The sequence below is a fragment of the Pollachius pollachius genome (genome assembly GCF_949987615.1).
Source record: "Pollachius pollachius genome assembly, chromosome: 18".
NCBI classification, from domain to species: Eukaryota; Metazoa; Chordata; class Actinopteri; order Gadiformes; family Gadidae; genus Pollachius; species Pollachius pollachius.
This window is the reverse complement of record NC_136951.1, coordinates 17,025,985-17,043,101: the sequence shown is the minus strand read 5'-3', so window position 1 is coordinate 17,043,101 and position 17,117 is coordinate 17,025,985. Positions and strand designations below refer to the sequence as shown.

The following is a 17,117-nucleotide window of genomic DNA, read 5'->3' as shown; positions in this document are numbered from 1 at the left end:
CATAGCCTTTTATTTATCCAATGCTATCCGATACTCCTCACCACTCGATGCAAAATTACACCATTTCCCAGAATCCCGTAGTTCTAGGGCACTGCCGTCACCAACATCTCTGGGCTGACAGTGTGACCACGCATTGTGGCGACAGGTGCGGTGGAACGAGTTCTGGGCGGGCGGAGCCAAGAGTGGGCAGGCGGGACTGACGTCGAGAGATAGAGTGAGTGTGCGTCTCTGAATGTGTGCACACAGGAAACCTCATGCGAGTCAAAAAGGAAACCGGTGACAAAGGGGGGTGAAGATACCCTGAACTAACCCTCTGCCACGCTCCACGGTGGAGGTGGAAACCAAGGCATTTACAACCCTGGAGAACACAACTTGCAACTCATCAAGTTCACCGTTGGGATAATGTCCTCTTAAGGCGGGAACCACGAACAGGTTTATTTGGTGTGGCTGTGTTCTGTTTTTTCCTTTACATGACAATAGGGAGACAGGACTTCCTGGTCTGATCTGTATGTGTTCATATGATCTACCAGTCTGTGCCAGAGACGAGTCACCCCGGGGGGTTGTTAATCCTGCTTCGTAGGCCAGTGACGCTGTAGCTGTTGGAGGAAGAACAAGAAGTAGAAGCGGCCTGTGCATTCAGCACCTGAGAGGAAGGAACTGCATGGAGGATTGAATTGCTGAGTTCAGTAGAATCTGTTTTCGGTGCAAAACAACCGTTGGGAATCTGTTGTGGGTTCTTGAGGTCCACCACCACACCTAGTTGATAACCTTCAGACAGTCCTTTAGTAGAAGGGAACCACTCTTGGATCTACTCGGAGAAGAACCCAAAACAAATAATCCTCATCTGGGTTCGGAGAGAAAGGCTTCACCAGGATAGTCCAGGGACTCGCTCGCTCCCCCATGGAGAGCCCGGTGGCGCCGGACCAGGACGAGGCGTTCGACTTCCTCTTCAAGCTCATCCTCATCGGGGACTCGGACGTGGGGAAGACCTGCGTGGTGCAGAGCTTCAAGTCGGGGCTGTTCTCGGAGAAGCAGCAGAACACCATCGGCGTGGACTTCACCGTGCGCACGCTCGACATTGATGGCAAGAGGGTCAAGGTGGGTCTTTAGGTAAAGGTTAGGAGTGGATCACAAGGACGTCGGTGGGGTCAACGTGGGTTGGAGATCCCTAATGTGGGGCATGATAGAAGCCAGTAAACCAGACAAGAAGCAAGGTTCTTAAGCCTCAAGATAGACTTTTGACTTTTAAACCTTTCACATCAAACACCTGATAAGTTGTGACTGATGCTGACACTAATTTGGGTGGATAGACGTTTTAAATGAGTTCCTCATTTCAAAGCATAGAACAGGATCTTTATGACCTTGTAATGCCTGCAGCAAGGAGAAAGCAGGTGATCATTATCAGGGTTTTCCAGGGTATCGGTTTGCATTACTAGGGCAGAGTTGGGAAACAGACACACACACACACGATTGTGTGGGAATTTCTCTAATCATTCGTCTGGGGGATTTCCATTTCCATTCGGTTCAAAGTGTGAACTGGCAACATAGATCTAGACATAAATCTCAACATTCTGGATATTCTTTCCCTCCAACAAGGGATGAGAGAGTGAACGCCGGCTCCCGGTTAAGTTCCATTCAAGACGCACACAGGAAAACAAGTCAGGCCTAAAGGCCGCATGCACTACCTGCCCTTCAGGTTTTACCGCAACACAAAAGTATGGCAATTGTCTCCAAGGAAATAAGCCTGGAATGTGCTTTCATTGTCACCGGAGACAGGGAAGCAGAGGCAGAGAGGTGAAGCACTGTGACGACGCAAGTCAGGAGTTAATTGCACCAATGTGTACGTTGCTGAAAGTTTCTCTTTCGTTGATTGCGACCAAAGCAGGGGTCTTATATTTTCATGTCACTACTGACATGTATGGTGGTAAAGCTAGGGAGGACACAGGATGAGATATAAACAGTTGCACGGGGAGGAAAGCTAGGTGGCGGTCATGCCCACGTGGATGTGCTTGGTGCAATGGCAGTTTAAACATTAGCAGACTTTCATATTTCACAGCACAATCGTAGCAGGCGAAAACGCAATATTGAATGTCATATCTCAATCTTATCTCTCTCTGGATCTGGATCACTCTCTCTCTCTGGAGCTCTCTCTTTCTCTCTCCTTCCTCTCTGTCTGTCTCTCTCTCTTGCTCGCTCTCTCTCTGTCTCTCTCTCTCTCATATTTTCTAAATAATTACTCGTTGGACAAGTTGCTTCTCTGCACATTTGCATTTGAGACCATAGTGGGACACACACACACACACACACACACACACACACACACACACACACACACACACACACACACACACACACACACACACACACACTCAGATAGTTTCAGTTAGCTGGCTCCAAAGGTCACATGGCTCCAGGTTAGCTAGGGACAGCAACATATTCAACGTCCTTCCTTAAGAAGGACACAGAATTTTATTCATCAATAAAAAGTAATTGCAGGAACTAAATGCAATTCGAGCGGTTGATATATTGTTACTCATAGAACAGCTACTTGACAACTGGCTGTGTGTGTGTGTGTGTGTGTGTGTGTGTGTGTGTGTGTGTGTGTGTGTGTGTGTGTGTGTGTGTGTGTGTGTGTGTGTGTGTGTGTGAGCTCCCTACCGATGTCAGGACCGCAGAGTCGCTCACCAGCTTCCGCAAAAGACTCAAAACTCACCTGTTCAGAGTTCATCTTGACTCTGCATAGAAACCAATGTACAGCCACCATTGAATGTTGTACGTCCTGGCACTTGTACATTGCACTTATTCAAGGTACTTAATTGTGTAGCATCTACAGTAGCTGCTATCGCTGTGTTACACGGGGAATGGGGTAGACTAGCGATTGTAATACTTGCACTTGGTTCTATGAACGTCTTTATTGTACCGACAGCGATATATTGTTTCACTTCTTATGACAAATGTACTTATTGTAACAAATGCACTTATTGTAAGTCGCTTTGGATAAAAGCGTCTGCTAAATGCCCTAAATGTAAATGTGTGTGTGTGTGTGTGTGTGTGTGTGTGTGTGTGTGTGTGTGTGTGTGTGTGTGTGTGTGTGTGTGTGTGTGTGTCCTCCTAAACAGATGCAGGTTTGGGACACGGCCGGCCAGGAGCGCTTTCGCACCATCACCCAGAGCTACTACCGTAGTGCCCACGGGGCAATGATTGCCTATGACATCACCAGGCAGGAAACCTTCGACTCTGTGAGACACTGGATCCAGGAGGTGGAGACGTATGGAGCGACCAACATAGTCCTGGTTCTTATAGGTGGGTCCTCATATAACTAGTCTGTAAAGTCGAACCTCCCCGTTTATTTTTTTTTCAAAGCGCCGTCTCCGACATGCGCAAGCGTACATGCGCCTACAACCAAGCATCGCAACGAGTCGCAGTACGCAGCTCTGAGCGACGAAAAGAAAGGCATATTCTTTCTCCACAAAATGTTTTGAGTGCATCCATCTGTTCTTCTATTTGTAAAAATATACCGTCCAGCTCGTTAAATACGGGGGGTATATTAACATGTGACTGCATACAAATGTGTCCATAGACATGGTGACTAATGTACTGTGGCGAGCAGCACGGGAAGGACGAGCCGGGATCCCAGTTTAAGCTGCTACGCAACTCTCGTGCCCCATACACCGCACGACTCAGAGATTTGTCTTTATTGAACTACACCGACCGTAACAGAAACACGGCACACCTGACCAACACACACAACTCTCTCACTAATGGTCCCGATCACACTACACGTCACACAACAATGGAACAACACACAATTAACACACAACCAATAAAGACCCCAAACCCGTTAACCCCACTTAGCCTAACAACAAAACAAGTTGACAAAAGCCCCTTTTGTCAACTGACAACCCCAATTCCCAGGATCCCCTGCGCGACCCCGGAGGAGTCGCCACAGAATGATAGTAAGAATTATTGGCCCTTAACACTAATATTCAGAAACAACACTGCCTCAAAAGGCTATTGGCTTAAGCAACACCAGTAGAGGCATATACTTTTCCCTGAACTTTTAAACGTTGCAAACGTGCAAAAACCTAATTATATATTATGTGGCAATCAGTCCAATGCTTAAAATATATCTGTGGCATTCAGTAGGCCAATGCTGTGGTAAAGTGTGTAAAGTATGACCAAGTGTTTCTTTCTGTTCAATAGAAAAACAATAATGGTAAAAAAATAATAATAATAATACAAAACATGACGGTGACTAAGGAAGTCAAACCGTCCAATCTGAAGGCTCTACTTAACCACTCCCTCTACTCACTTCCACCAATGCAAAGCGAGCATAACTGAGTAGGGGATGGCGTAGCCTAACTAGTTTGTGAACGACCCAGAGAAACGCAACGCAAATTCAATGTGAACATGTATGAGGCTTTAATAAAATCCCGGACGATTTTGAAATTCCGCCACACATTTTTTTTAAAGTGTCTCAAAAAGAGGGCATGTCCAGGCAAAAGAGGACGTCTGGTCACCCTACGTACGGGGAACCCATTTGATTCCTACCTGTTCCACTGTTAAATAGCGGCGCAAATTGGTGGGCGCTATCCTGGTAATTTCTCTGCGTGAGAAATACGAAGTGTGGCGTGTGAGCGAGTGCATGGGTTGAATTCCGTGTTTCTCACGCCGAATGCGAGAGACTTGAGAGCCCTATACCTAGCCCAGCTTATATTTGGTGTCATGGTAGACTTATACACAATTACTGTATAGCATGCATGGTGATGATGAAGCATGCTTTTTGACCACTTTAAAAGGAAGCCAAGAAAAATGTGGTTTGTGGGGTTATTTGCTGTGTCGTTTGGATCAAAAGTTGGCCTATATTTATTGAGAAAAAGAGACAGGCGAATGAGAACACCGAGAGTCATCATAATACGATTCATAGACCTACAGGAAACCATGCACATTCCATTATGTGCCATATTATTTAAGAAGCGAGAGAGTAGCATGCTTTCACCGACAGGCTCAAACTGGATTTGTCTCCTCTTTGTTGGTTTCAAGGCAACAAGTGTGACCTGGAGACCAGTCGGCAGGTTGACTTTGAGAAGGCCTGCTCTCTGGCCACCGAGAAGGGGATGCTAATGGCTCTAGAGACCTCAGCCAAGGTACGATGCGCACGCACACACACACACATAAAGTTACTCCTACAATACTATTTCAGCATCATCATTTATCCGTTTCGTGCGTGTGTGCGCGTGTGCGTGCGCGTGCGTGTGTGTGTGTGTGTGTGTGTGTGTGTGTGTGTGTGTGTGTGTGTGTGTGTGTGTGTGTGTGTGTGTGTGTGTGTGTGTGTGTGTGTGCGTGTGTGTGCTAATAGAAGAGCCAAAACGTGGACGATGCCTTCATGCTGATGGCCAGGGAACTGCTTTTGCGCAACGGCATGAGCGTCCAACAGGGGGTGACAGCGAGCGAGCCCCGTGGGCTCCTCCGGTCCAACTCTCGCCCGGTGAACGGCCTCTACCCTCCGCCACCACCGGAGAATAAGTCGTGTTGTTGAAGTAGGGATGCGAAAAAGGACGATGGAGTCAATGAAACAAACAAAAAACAATGGATAAAATGTATACTGGAATTTAAGAATTGTTGAAGAAGAACAAAAAAGAGAAAAGACTGGACGATATCGCGTGCAAGAAGAGGAAGAACGAGGGGTATTGTTGATTATTATAGCCCAAGTTGCATGAAACTTCGAAAACAGCATCAAGTATTTTAAACACAGTCTTACACTGGTGTGGAGCTATTTTTGTAAGCCTATGCATATTAATAAATTGTGCCAACTATGTAGACTCGTGGGACCGTCCAGATATGTAAACTCGCGAGATTGGGGTGGTCTCACGAGACTACCAGATAAGTGTTTGGTGGAACCCAGGGTCAGCTGGACCGTGCTGAGGGGGGTGAACAATGTAAAATGGTTGTCTGATCTCTTTCCACATAGCCTACGACCCCCAAACGAAACATTTCTTGACATAGGGGTTTCTTCAATCATTGAGCCTACTTTTTGCCAGATTACTGTCAAAACCTATGGAGTATAACCACATTATGCCTCCCAAATTGTCAAAATAGTTTGATGTATTTGTGCAAATGTTGGTCAGTGATGTAGGTTATTATTATAGGCTGTTTGAATTACAATTCCACCAATAAAGACCCATATCTTTATTTCCTACAACAGTCACTGTGGTCTTATTTTTGTTATTGTTCTTGTTCTCGGAGACTTACGCACCTCTGCTGCACCTCACTACTTTGGCCACCAGAGAGCGACGTACTACAGATATTTAGACGTCATTCCAAATACTAATGGTTTCGACCTTCGTAGTAACAGAAATAGGAATATACAGATTGAGTGAGTTTGTAATTGTTTGGTTTCATACAGGGCTTGTAAATGGTTGCGGCCATTGCGATGTGACGATGCGATGTACAACCCCTACATGCCCCTATAAAATCAGTTGCATGCAAAACTACACACATATGCAGACAAACATGTACACACACGCGCGCACACACACACACACACACACAGCTGGCCTCCATCCGATTGTGCGTCAGCGTAAAACAGAACTCATCTGCGTTCTGTCATGTTTGCTTGTTAATTGATGGCCATGTAATCGTGTGCGTGTGTGTGTGCGTGTGTGTGTGTGTGTACACACCCATGTGTGTTTGCTTGCGAGTGTACACATCTGTTTGTGTCACTAAGGGTGTGTGTCTGAATATGTTTAATTGTGACTGTGAGTGTGTATGTGTGTGTGTGTGTGTGTGTGTGTGTGTGTGTGTGTGCGTGTGTGTGTTCTTCGAACAAAGACAAAGCTTCAGCCAAAAAAATGGCACCAAAATTTATTCGCATTAATAATTAATAATTACTTTTAATTAAAAAAAATCACAGAGGCATCTACAAGCTACTCTTTAAAAGTATATCCAGGCTAAACTACAAGATCACTGAAAAACAGTCAATTAGTTTGCTGGATGAGAAAAATAGGCAGGCGATTTGATCTGATACAGACTCATAGAGTCTTCTTGTGAAAATAATCAAAAACAGCCAATCATTTCTATCTTTAAAATGTCCTTTCCATGCAAAGGAAGACCGAAGACAACAGATATATCTAGATCTGTGTAGACAGGGAGGGAACATCCCTTTGTAAACCACTTTCGTTAAGGATTCCTGATTTGAATGCTGCCCGAAAGGACAGAGACTACCTGAAAAAAGTAAATAAGATTAACAAAAAATCTAAAAACACAGTCTCAGCGATCTCCTACAGGCGCGTCCAGACACTCTTCCACCCCGTCACTTCCCGCAGATCCCGACAATCCTGGTTTGCCCGTTGCTCTTTCCTCTCCTTCCACTGCCAAAGACCAGACCACTCCATGCATCGCTCCGTCGTGGCTCCACCTTCCCACAATGCATCTCTCCGACGGCTCCTATCCATTCCCCGGCTCAGCCTTATCCCTAACTCAGCCGGATGATCTCAAACTTCCCGTTTCTCTTCCTCTTCAGCGGGCTGGGAAGACGATCCTCTTCCACCTCCGGCCTCAGCAGCTCGTTCTCTCCTCCTCCACCTCCTCCTCCTCCTCCGCCTCCTCCGCCTTCTCCCCCACCTCCGCCTGGATTCCCCCCGTTGCCGTTCTTGGGACAGTCTCCGTTGTACGTCTTCACGTAGTCCTCCACCCGCCAGCCCTGGAACTCCCTGGGCTCGGCGCAGATCAGGCCGGTGTGGAAGACCCCCGGGTGGTGCTTTAGCCAGTAGATCAGGTAGTGGACGCTGTAGTCGCACACCCAGGGGTTCCCGGCCAGGGACAGACGCCGCAGGAAGTAGAGGTCCTCCAGCACGCCGTACTGGAAGTGCTGCAGGCTGTTGTTGGACAGATCCAGCTCGCGCAGGTGGAGCAGGCCCGAGAACGCCGCTGGAGTCGGGGAAGGGTGGAGGGAGGAGGAGAGAAAGGGTGGGAGATGAGAAATGGGAAAATGGGAATGGTGATTTTTAAGGTGCGGTGTAATGCGCGTATCAAGGGAGTTTTTTCTTGCCGTCTGGGGGGCTAGGGCCAGGGGGATGGCATAGACAGCATGTTAAGCCTTTTGAGACTGTAGCTCTGATGAAGGGCTATACAAATATAAGTGAATTGAATTGAATAGTGTAGGTTGAGAGTTCTGAACGATTTTGGGGAATCAAAATCTCCCCAAAAATCTGGCGCCCTGCTCGTTAAGAAGCATTCCCGATTGCATAGGAGAAGAAACGTGATGATTGGTCAGGTAAACATCTAAAAGTCTATTAAAGACGCAGGCACGGTGAACTTTAAACATCAATATTCCCGCAGCGCATTTAAATAGTAGCTAATAGTTGACGGATGGCTTTGGAATTTCTGACGAATAACACTCAAATTATAGCCCGTGAATCTGCAGATACATGCAAGCGGAAGCCTGTCGCAGTTTACTGTACGTCTGCGGCCACAGCCTTATTATGTGTTGTAGGAAACTGGAGCACCCTGCGGAGACACTCAAGCTACACACACACAGGCACGCGTGCACACACACACACACACACACACACACACACACACACACACACACACACACACACACACACACACACACACGCATGGGCACGCACACACCCACACACTCACACACACAAACACACACACACACACACAGACTTGTTATTGCTGGTTGTATAAATTGACTGTAATTGAAGTACTGAATTTGTCTTGTAATGGAGTCTAACTTACTTTGAGTGTGACAAACATAACAATATTGTACATTTCCTTCCCCAGATTAGATTTGCCCTGTCAGATCCATGAATGGGTTATCCAAACAACACAAGAGAAATCAAATACGTGATTATGAATATGCATCAACGTCCTCCAATGTGTATCAAGTCGCACCGCCACCGCAGTAACGATGCAGCGGCCGTCTAATTATGATAATTGGAAAGGAAATGTTTGCAAAGGAAGTAGTCAGAGCGGACGTTGCGATGGTATCACAGTGAACCTTTCTCATACATTTCGAAAGACGCATGAGAAAGATTCACTGAACCCAGATGGGAAAATCTGGCAAACTTCTTTCGCACACTGTCTTTGTTTCACATCAATAACAGAACCACGATATCCAGGCAAAGCCCATTTCGATCCCATTTCCCAAACCCAAGGGATCACATTATTCAACCATCTATGTAATCTATCTCAGTTGCTTTCCAGCTGTTTCAGATAACAGATTCAGCCAATTCAACCTGACTCTCTCGTGATTGTGAGTGGGGTGTTTATCTGGTTCCACATTACCAAAATAAACCAATGCTTTAGAAGTCTGCAGACCTCTTCAAGTGAGTGTGTTTGCATGTGAAGGTGTGTGCATGCTTGAAAGTATGTATGTGTTTGCGTGTACATGCATTTGTGTGTTTGTGTTTGCTTGTGTTTATGTTTGTGTGCGTGTGTGTGTGTGTGTGTGTGTTGGAGGTTTGTGAACACATGTGTAAGGGACAGGGAAATAAGAAAAACATTACTTTGTGAACGTGTGTGTGTGTGTGTGTGTGTGTGTGTGTGTGTGTGTGTGTGTGTGTGTGTGTGTGTGTGTGTGTGTCTGTGTGTGTGTGTGTGTGTGTGTGTGTGTGTGTGTGTGTGTGCTTCCGTTTGTGTGTTTGAGTTTCCATAATTGGACAACGTGGTCTGTTTCACGCTGTCCCATAGCCTTGGGCCCAGCTTTGATCTTGGAAAGTGAGGAAGAGAGAGAGAGAGAGAGAGAGAGAGAGATAGAGAGAGAGAGAGAGAGAGAGAGAGAGAGAGAGAGAGAGAGAGAGAGAGAGAGTCAGGGGGCATGGGGGGGGGGGGGGGCACATCACAAACTCAATCGTTTGTGATGTGTTTCCAATTACCAGAACACTGGCTGTTGTGTTTGTGTTTTAGGTTTTTCTTCATAGTAAAGCGATGACGTGAGAAATGAGGATTGCATCAAGTGTCATTGATTATTCTCCGATGCCACTAAAAAAGAGGAGAGGACAATATTTTCAATTCCTTTCTTCTCCATCCCTCCCGCTTAAACTCCTCTCTCCCTCACTCTTTTACTCCCCCACTCTCTGTCCCTCCTTCCCTCTCTCCTTATTCTCCCCTCCCATCTTCTGTCTCCGTCCTTCCCTCTCCCTCTCCCACCCTCTTTCTGTCCTCCCACTCCTCCCTCCCTCCCTCCCTCCCTCCCTCTCCCACCCTCTCTCAAACCCTACTTCTCACCCTCCCTCTCCCTCCATAGTCGTCTTCCTTATCTTTATTCCTTTGAGGCTTCCCGTTGGAAAAAAGCCCTTTCTTCTACTACCGTCTGCATCTCCCGAGTCACTGTGACCACACACAACCATGCAAACTCCATGTCATTGTTATACACACAGCAGACTCACAACTTTGACTCCTCATTCAGGATCTTCCCCTATTCCTCATGATTGCTTTAATCCCGTTGGAGCACATCTTGAAGCCGGGTGTGTGCCTTCATACCTCAATACAAACGCTTCTCCCCTCAAAAGTACTAACATGCCTTGGGAAGAAAAAGAACAGAAAGGAATAAAAGCCAAGCTCCGATCGACTTGCGTTTATTGTCACTGTGAAATCTGGAGAGGGATCCATGAGGTTGTAAAAAATAACTGAGTGAGTTTAGCTACGCTAGGTCGTAGCGACGTTGACATGCCGAGAATCATGGGAGACATCGGACACGTAAATGTAAATAAAGGGTGATGAGGATGAAAGACAGCTGATAAGTTTGTGTGTGTGTGTGTGTGTGTGTGTGTGTGTGTGTGTGTGTGTGTGTGTGTGTGTGTGTGTGTGTGTGTGTGTGTGTGCGTGTGTGTGTGTGTGTGTGTGTGCAAGTGCATTTTTGTCTGTTTCACTGTTCCTGCATTGTACCTCTATTTATTCATTAACGCTTACTAACTGTTGTTGGTAACTGAAAAAAAAATATTTCAGCACTCCTTACTCTCACGTTTAGCTCTGAGACAATCTTAAACTGACTCAAGCGATAACTTTTCCGTGAGAGAGACAAGGTTTTAGTTCTCTGTATGGATGCTTTCCAAAATGCTTTAATATAATCCGAGCTTATTAGAATACAAGCCCTTTCAGAGCCTGTACATCGACAGATGCTATTGCCCCAAAGGATTAAAATTGCAGCCCATTCTACACTCAATACTGGTCTTATTTAAAGAACGATGGTCCGTTTGGACCTCACAGCCAAAGTTCTCCTTTAAGCAGGACTGCTTATAGCCTGTCTGACACATGTTTGGTGATATATACACAGAGGTCAAAGGTTATCCCTATACACACATAGGTAGGAGCATGCAGCTAGAGGACGATACACTCAGATGTGCGTGTATGTGTTTGCATGCATGTGTGTGTGTGTGTGTGCATGTATGTGAGCGTTCCTGCATCTGTGTGTGTTTATGTGCGTGCGCGCGTCCCTGTGTTCACATGCATGCATGTGTGTATGTAAGTGTGAATGCCTCCGCCTCTTTGCGCGCTCAAGTGTGTATGTGGGCGTGCATGTGTGAAGGTGAGTGCGTTCATATGTGTGCTTATGTGCACGTGCGTGCATGTGTGTTTGTGTGCGTGTTCTCACCCTTGTCTATGCGCTTGACACCATTGTTGCTGAGGTTGAGGTGCTTGAGGTCTTTGGCAAACAGGAAGTGTCTGGGCGTCAGGTGCTGTATCCGGTTCCCTGATAGGTCCAGTTTGAAGAGGTCTGAGGGCAGATGGGCGGGAACGCTCTTCATATCTGCAGAGAGAGAGAGAGAGGGAGAGAGAGCGAGAGAGAGAGGGAGGGAGAGAGAGAGAGAGAGAGAGAGAGAGAGAGAGAGAGAGAGAGAGAGAGAGAGAGAGAGAGAGAGAGAGAGAGAGAGAGAGAGAGAGAGAGAGAGAGACAGAGAGAGAGAGAGAGAGGGAGAGAGAGAGAGGGAGGGAGAGAGAGAGGGAGAGAGAGAGGGAGAGAGAGAGAGAGCAAGAGAGAGAGAGAGAGAGAGAGAGCAATGATCAATTCCTGTTATTTCACAGTCTTGACTTAAATCCGTATTACTTTACAGTTCACCATATGTATATTGTTGTCGGATTCTTCACCGTTTCATTGTTTTCATTTTCGAGTCTCGCTTTTCTTTGTTCGTGCTTTGGCATTGTTAACGTACAGTTTCCCTGCCAATAAACCCCTTTGAATTGCATTTGCAGTGCATGGGAGAGCGAGAGAATGAGAAATGCAAATGTATAATATTGATTGCGTTTGTTCAGTAGATTTGAAGTGACAACATTTATTTCTCAATGGGACAGAATGGGGGCCATAAAGGAGCAGTAAAAGAGAAATGATTAAAGAGAGAAAACCCTTTTTTCCTAAAAAACATATATAACATTGTGCAAAAAAAGTGTGTGGAACAGGTGGGGCGGGTACATTTGGGGATAACGTTTGAAATCTGTTCCATTTCTAACTGTTCATCAGTTTTCTGGAGCTCTTGGAGCGTCGTGATGGCACCCATATGCCACACACATGTTTGGAAGTCGCAATGAATGATGACTTCGTCTTTCAAGGCGATTTGCGGCAAACGGAATGTGATGTATGCTGTATTTTTTACGAGCGGAGCGGAGTTTGCTTTTGATTAAATGAGATTTAAATGTTGAGCAGGAACCCCACCGAGGAGGGGAAAAGGAAGTTGCTTGCATTTCATATACAGTTTATAAATCCCTGGTGGTCTGGGGGAGATGTTCAGCATTCAGAAGAATGTTTGCCACATGAGACTTTTTCCTTCCTCTTTCTTCTCTCTCTCTCTCTTGCTATCTCTCTGGTTCTCTTTTCCTCTCTCGTTGTCTCTCTTGCCCACTCTATTGATCTTTCTCTCTCTCTATCTCTTCTGCTCACCCTTTATGGATCTTACTCGCCAATATTGAAGCCAATACTAAAAGCAAAATAAATGCTTAATTCTCTCTCCCTCTCTCTTTCTCTCTCTCGCTCTCTCTCTCTCTCTCTCTCTCAATAACACACACAAACCGACATATGACAACAGGAGCCAAAAGTGTATTCATGTATTGACTGTGTATTCATATACATTGACTGTCTTCTGTCCTTCCCATGTCTCCCGTCAAACAGCCAAGGCCCCTCTTGGTTACAAAGCCACCCGCGATCCAAACACGTGTCCCGACATCTGCTGCTTAATCCGAGGGATCTGAGGACAGCAAAGCTGGCTGTCTCAGGACACCTGCCTCTCCCAAACAGAGGGAGAAAAGGAACCCAAACTCTTGGAGGAGACAAAGCTATGATTTCATCACCACAGTCCATGGTGTGTTTTCATTTAGTCTCAGATTGAATGGTTCACACTGCCAAATATTATTGGATCATTAACGTATCAGAAACAGTGTGAGAAGAGGAGCGGGATGAATACTTTTAGATGTGATTTCTTCATCCAGACTTTTGTGTTTTGCTTTGTTTTCTTCGGACTGAACACATGCTATGTGCGATCATACGGCACCTAAAGCCTTCCCTGCACACAGAAAAATAATGGTTCTTGACTGGTTCTTAAAAAGGCTGTGCTGTTCCAAGGAGAACAATCACCTACTATTGAAGAACCATTTCATGTAGATGATGGTTCTACATGTTTGTCATATGGAAGGAGGGATCCCTCTTCTGTGTTCCTTCTCAAGGTCTTCAACTCTGGGCTTGGGGGGGGTCCCTTCCCATTGAAGGCACTTTGGGTGGGAGGGCGTCGTATAATGAGAACCACTTGAGACCGTAACGATGATGACTGTTTGGAGCAGATGAAGCCATGTGACCCTGGGTGCTGAATGTCTACTCAGATATTAAAGGGATACACCGAGATGTGAGATAATGGGCGTTTACCAGATTCAGACGATTAGTTTGATTGCATAGTCACCGCTGTGCATTCAGAAGGGGAGTTCACTGGGCTAGCGTTTGCTGTTCCGTTAGCCACTTCTATTTACTTGCAGAGTTACAGTAGCCTAGCTTGTTCATGGGAGTAGTTTGACTACGAGATCACGATTAATTTGGCTCTGTTATCGGTGCAATGATTATTAAACTACCTGTGATTCGTCGCTGACAGGTTAGATCCACCCAGAAGCCGATAATATTATTGTGATAGCACAATTAGTCTACAAGTAAATCGAAGATGCTAATTGTAAGCAAATGCTAACCCAACTAATTCCCCTTCTGCACACACTGATGGCAATTATTTGGACATGCCTACCTGAGTGAATTAAAACATAATATGGTAACACTTCATAATAAGGTGCAATAATAAATAGAAAACTAGTCATTACCTAATCCTTTGTTAATATTTGTTAATTGTTACTAAAATATCTATTTGGCACAAGTTAATAGTTTTTTCATCATTAATTAAATACTAATTGTTTGTATAACCCTAACCCAACCCAAACACACGACCCTAACCCTAACCCTAACACACGACCCTAACCCTAACCCTAACACACGGCCCTAACCCTAACACACGACCCTAACCCTAACACACGGCCCTAACCTTAACCCTAACCCTAACACACGACCTTAACCCTAACACACGGCCCTAACCCTAACCCTAACACACGACCCTAACCCTAACACACGGCCCTAACCTTAACCCTAACCCTAACACACGACCTTAACCCTAACACACAGCCCTAACCCTAACCCTAACCCATGACGGTCATGGGTTAGGGTTAGGGTTAGGGCCGTTTGTTAGGGTTAGGGTCATGATGACCCTAACCCTAACAAACGGCCCTAACCCTAACACACGACCCTAACCCTAACACACGGCCCTAACCTTAACCCTAACCCTAACACACGGCCCTAATCTTAACCCTAACCCTAACAAACGGCCCTAACCCTAACACACGGCCCTAACCCTAACCATAACCAGCGACACTCTGTGGTCAGTGAAAAGAAACTATTAACTTGTGCCAAATAGATATTTTAGTAACAATTAACAAATATTAACAAAGGGTTAGGTAATGACTAGTTTGCTATTTATTATGGCACCTTATTATAAAGTGTTACCCATAATATTAACGTCATCTTAAGTATTTCGACATTAAATGTTGCATATAGCAGAAAGCATAGTGGTGTCAGGAAATCAGGTCTAATTTATTTATTTATTTTAAATGTATTTATTTGTCATTATTTAACATGGCATGGCAGCCTTAACCACAGCCATAGAACTACGTCAAAGTCTCAGATCATTAATCGTATTGTGAGGTGGATAAATCACAAACGCTTACACACACAAACACACACGTCTAACACACGTTATGTTACAGCTGGCTGTCAAATATGCACTGTGCAATTAATCATGTTCAAGTTTATGTTTGCGCACACACACACACACACGCACGTGCGCACACACACACACACACACACACAAACACACACACACACACACACACGCACACACAAACACACACACACACACACACACGCACACACAAACACACATACACACACACGCACACACACACACACACACACACACACACACACGCATAGACGTTAAAGACAGATGTCAGAGGAAATGTAACCGAACTGGTTCGCTGTGAACACGTGCAGGAAGAAGGAAGAAACTGCGATGGTAAAAACAGCCGTGGCACGCCACTGGTGCGTGCAGCTTCCTGTGATACAGGTTACAGACTCCAACGGTGGGAAGCAGAGACCCACAGGGAATCGCCAAAGCATGTCTGGTGTTATAGCATCTGTGGTCAGACCTCTCTCTCTGTCTCCTCTGCAGATTGTCGTGTTGAACGCCCCTTTGGCCCTCTGGCTTTTAAGCGATTTACGAGAGTAGGATGTAGTGATGCTAAGGTGCTCTGATGCTAATCTATGTTACAGCCAACATACGAGCCCTCGGACATCCCGGGTGAATTCCCTTGAAAAACACCTGGTTTCATTCTCTTTTCATTCCCCTTATTTTGAGGAAAATCCACTATATGTGATGGATGGGAAGAGTTGAATTAATATGCATTTTTATATTTCTCTTAACAGGAAGTTAATGGTAGGCGTAGTCGTAAATCCTGACTGGAAGATTGTATCTAGAACATTCTTAGAAGATTCATATTTCACTATATATGATAGCCGTCGTCGACCAGGTACGACAACCTGTTGGCTACACTCCACCCTGTTTTAAACAACCAAACCTTTTTTCCCTTCTTTTTATTCCACCGATAAAAAAAAAGTACACAACCAAGCAAAGCCATGCCTTCACGTGCACTGTGCACGTGAAACGGCAGGCCCAGCCACAGAACAACCATGTCCGCTATTCAAATTAGGAACAGAAACATTTCTGTTTGGTCTCACAGTTCCTTGAAGCCAGGTTCCCTCTATACACGACTGAGTTACTAAAGGGACTCTTGGACAGAACCTGTCCTCTGGCATTGTATCTGGATATCTTTCATGTCCATGGAACAGTTGCATCATGGACCTTTTCTCTCCCCCCCCTTCCCCCGCCCTCCCCCCCACCTCCCTCCCCCGTCCCTTCAGCATCATGGCAACTGCCAGAAAATGAATGAAACGAAAAACGCAATTCTTGAAGACAAACAGCACGCCCGTTTCCTGATGTTGACAACTACGCTGCGTTATGCCTCATTAGGTTGAAAGGAACGACTGAGAGACTATCAGAGAGAGAGAGAGAGAGAGAGAGATACATACAGTTTGAGAGAGAGAGGGACAGAGAGAAAGAGAAAGAGAGAGAGAGAGAGAGAGAGAGAGAGAGAGTGACCAAAAGACAGACAGAGAGGGAGTGAGGAGGAAAGGAGAGAGAGAGAGAGAGAGAGAGAGAGAGAGAGAGAGAGAGAGAGAGAGAGAGAGAGAGAGAAAGAGAGAGAGAGACCAAAAGACAGTCAAAGAAGGAGAGAGGAAGAGGAGGATAGAGAGAGAGACTGAAAGACAGACAGAGGAAGAACAATATGAAAAACAGTCCACTAATTCATGGCTGATTTGAATCATGTACCAGGTGCAGGCCTGTCTGTTTGGCTCATCATTCTGTCTACAGACAAACATGTACAAAAAAGTAGCAAACCTTTGCATGCTCTTTTTGAATTCCCGTCTAAGGCTATCAAATGCTTAACTCTCAACTGTGGAAACACCTTCA

General features: G+C 45.6%; 2 protein-coding genes across 2 annotated transcripts in view; one reads left to right on the top strand and one right to left on the bottom strand.

The window, feature by feature from the left end:
- The first annotated feature begins 226 nt into the window (after positions 1-226).
- On the top strand, positions 227-6,195 carry LOC307089460 (ras-related protein Rab-19-like). The gene is made up of 4 exons (XM_079755758.1): positions 227-1,098; positions 3,120-3,303; positions 5,044-5,147; positions 5,360-6,195. Exons 1-4 carry the CDS (start codon positions 901-903, stop codon positions 5,537-5,539), a joined length of 666 nt encoding a protein of 221 aa, XP_079611884.1. The 5' UTR covers positions 227-900; the 3' UTR covers positions 5,540-6,195.
- Positions 6,196-7,474: 1,279 nt separating this feature from the next.
- The window catches only part of lrrc17 (leucine rich repeat containing 17), a gene marked incomplete at its 3' end in the record, with an annotated part of 29,331 nt that continues 19,688 nt past the window's right edge, over positions 7,475-17,117 (bottom strand). The window contains exons 4-5 of the mRNA XM_079755960.1: positions 11,609-11,764; positions 7,475-7,929 (exon numbers count right to left, since the gene is read on the bottom strand). Of these exons, the coding sequence (XP_079612086.1) occupies positions 7,475-7,929; positions 11,609-11,764 (611 nt within the window). The remainder of the gene's footprint in view (positions 7,930-11,608; positions 11,765-17,117) is intronic.

Excerpts from the sequence above, each read along its gene's own strand:
- LOC307089460 (XM_079755758.1), top strand. The coding sequence starts at position 901 with ATGGAGAGCCCGGTGGCGCCGGACCAGGACGAGGCGTTCGACTTCCTC. Across the intron at positions 1,099-3,119 it reads TTGATGGCAAGAGGGTCAAG|ATGCAGGTTTGGGACACGGC; the intron begins GTGGGTCTTTAG and ends CCTCCTAAACAG. Across the intron at positions 3,304-5,043 it reads CATAGTCCTGGTTCTTATAG|GCAACAAGTGTGACCTGGAG; the intron begins GTGGGTCCTCAT and ends GTTGGTTTCAAG.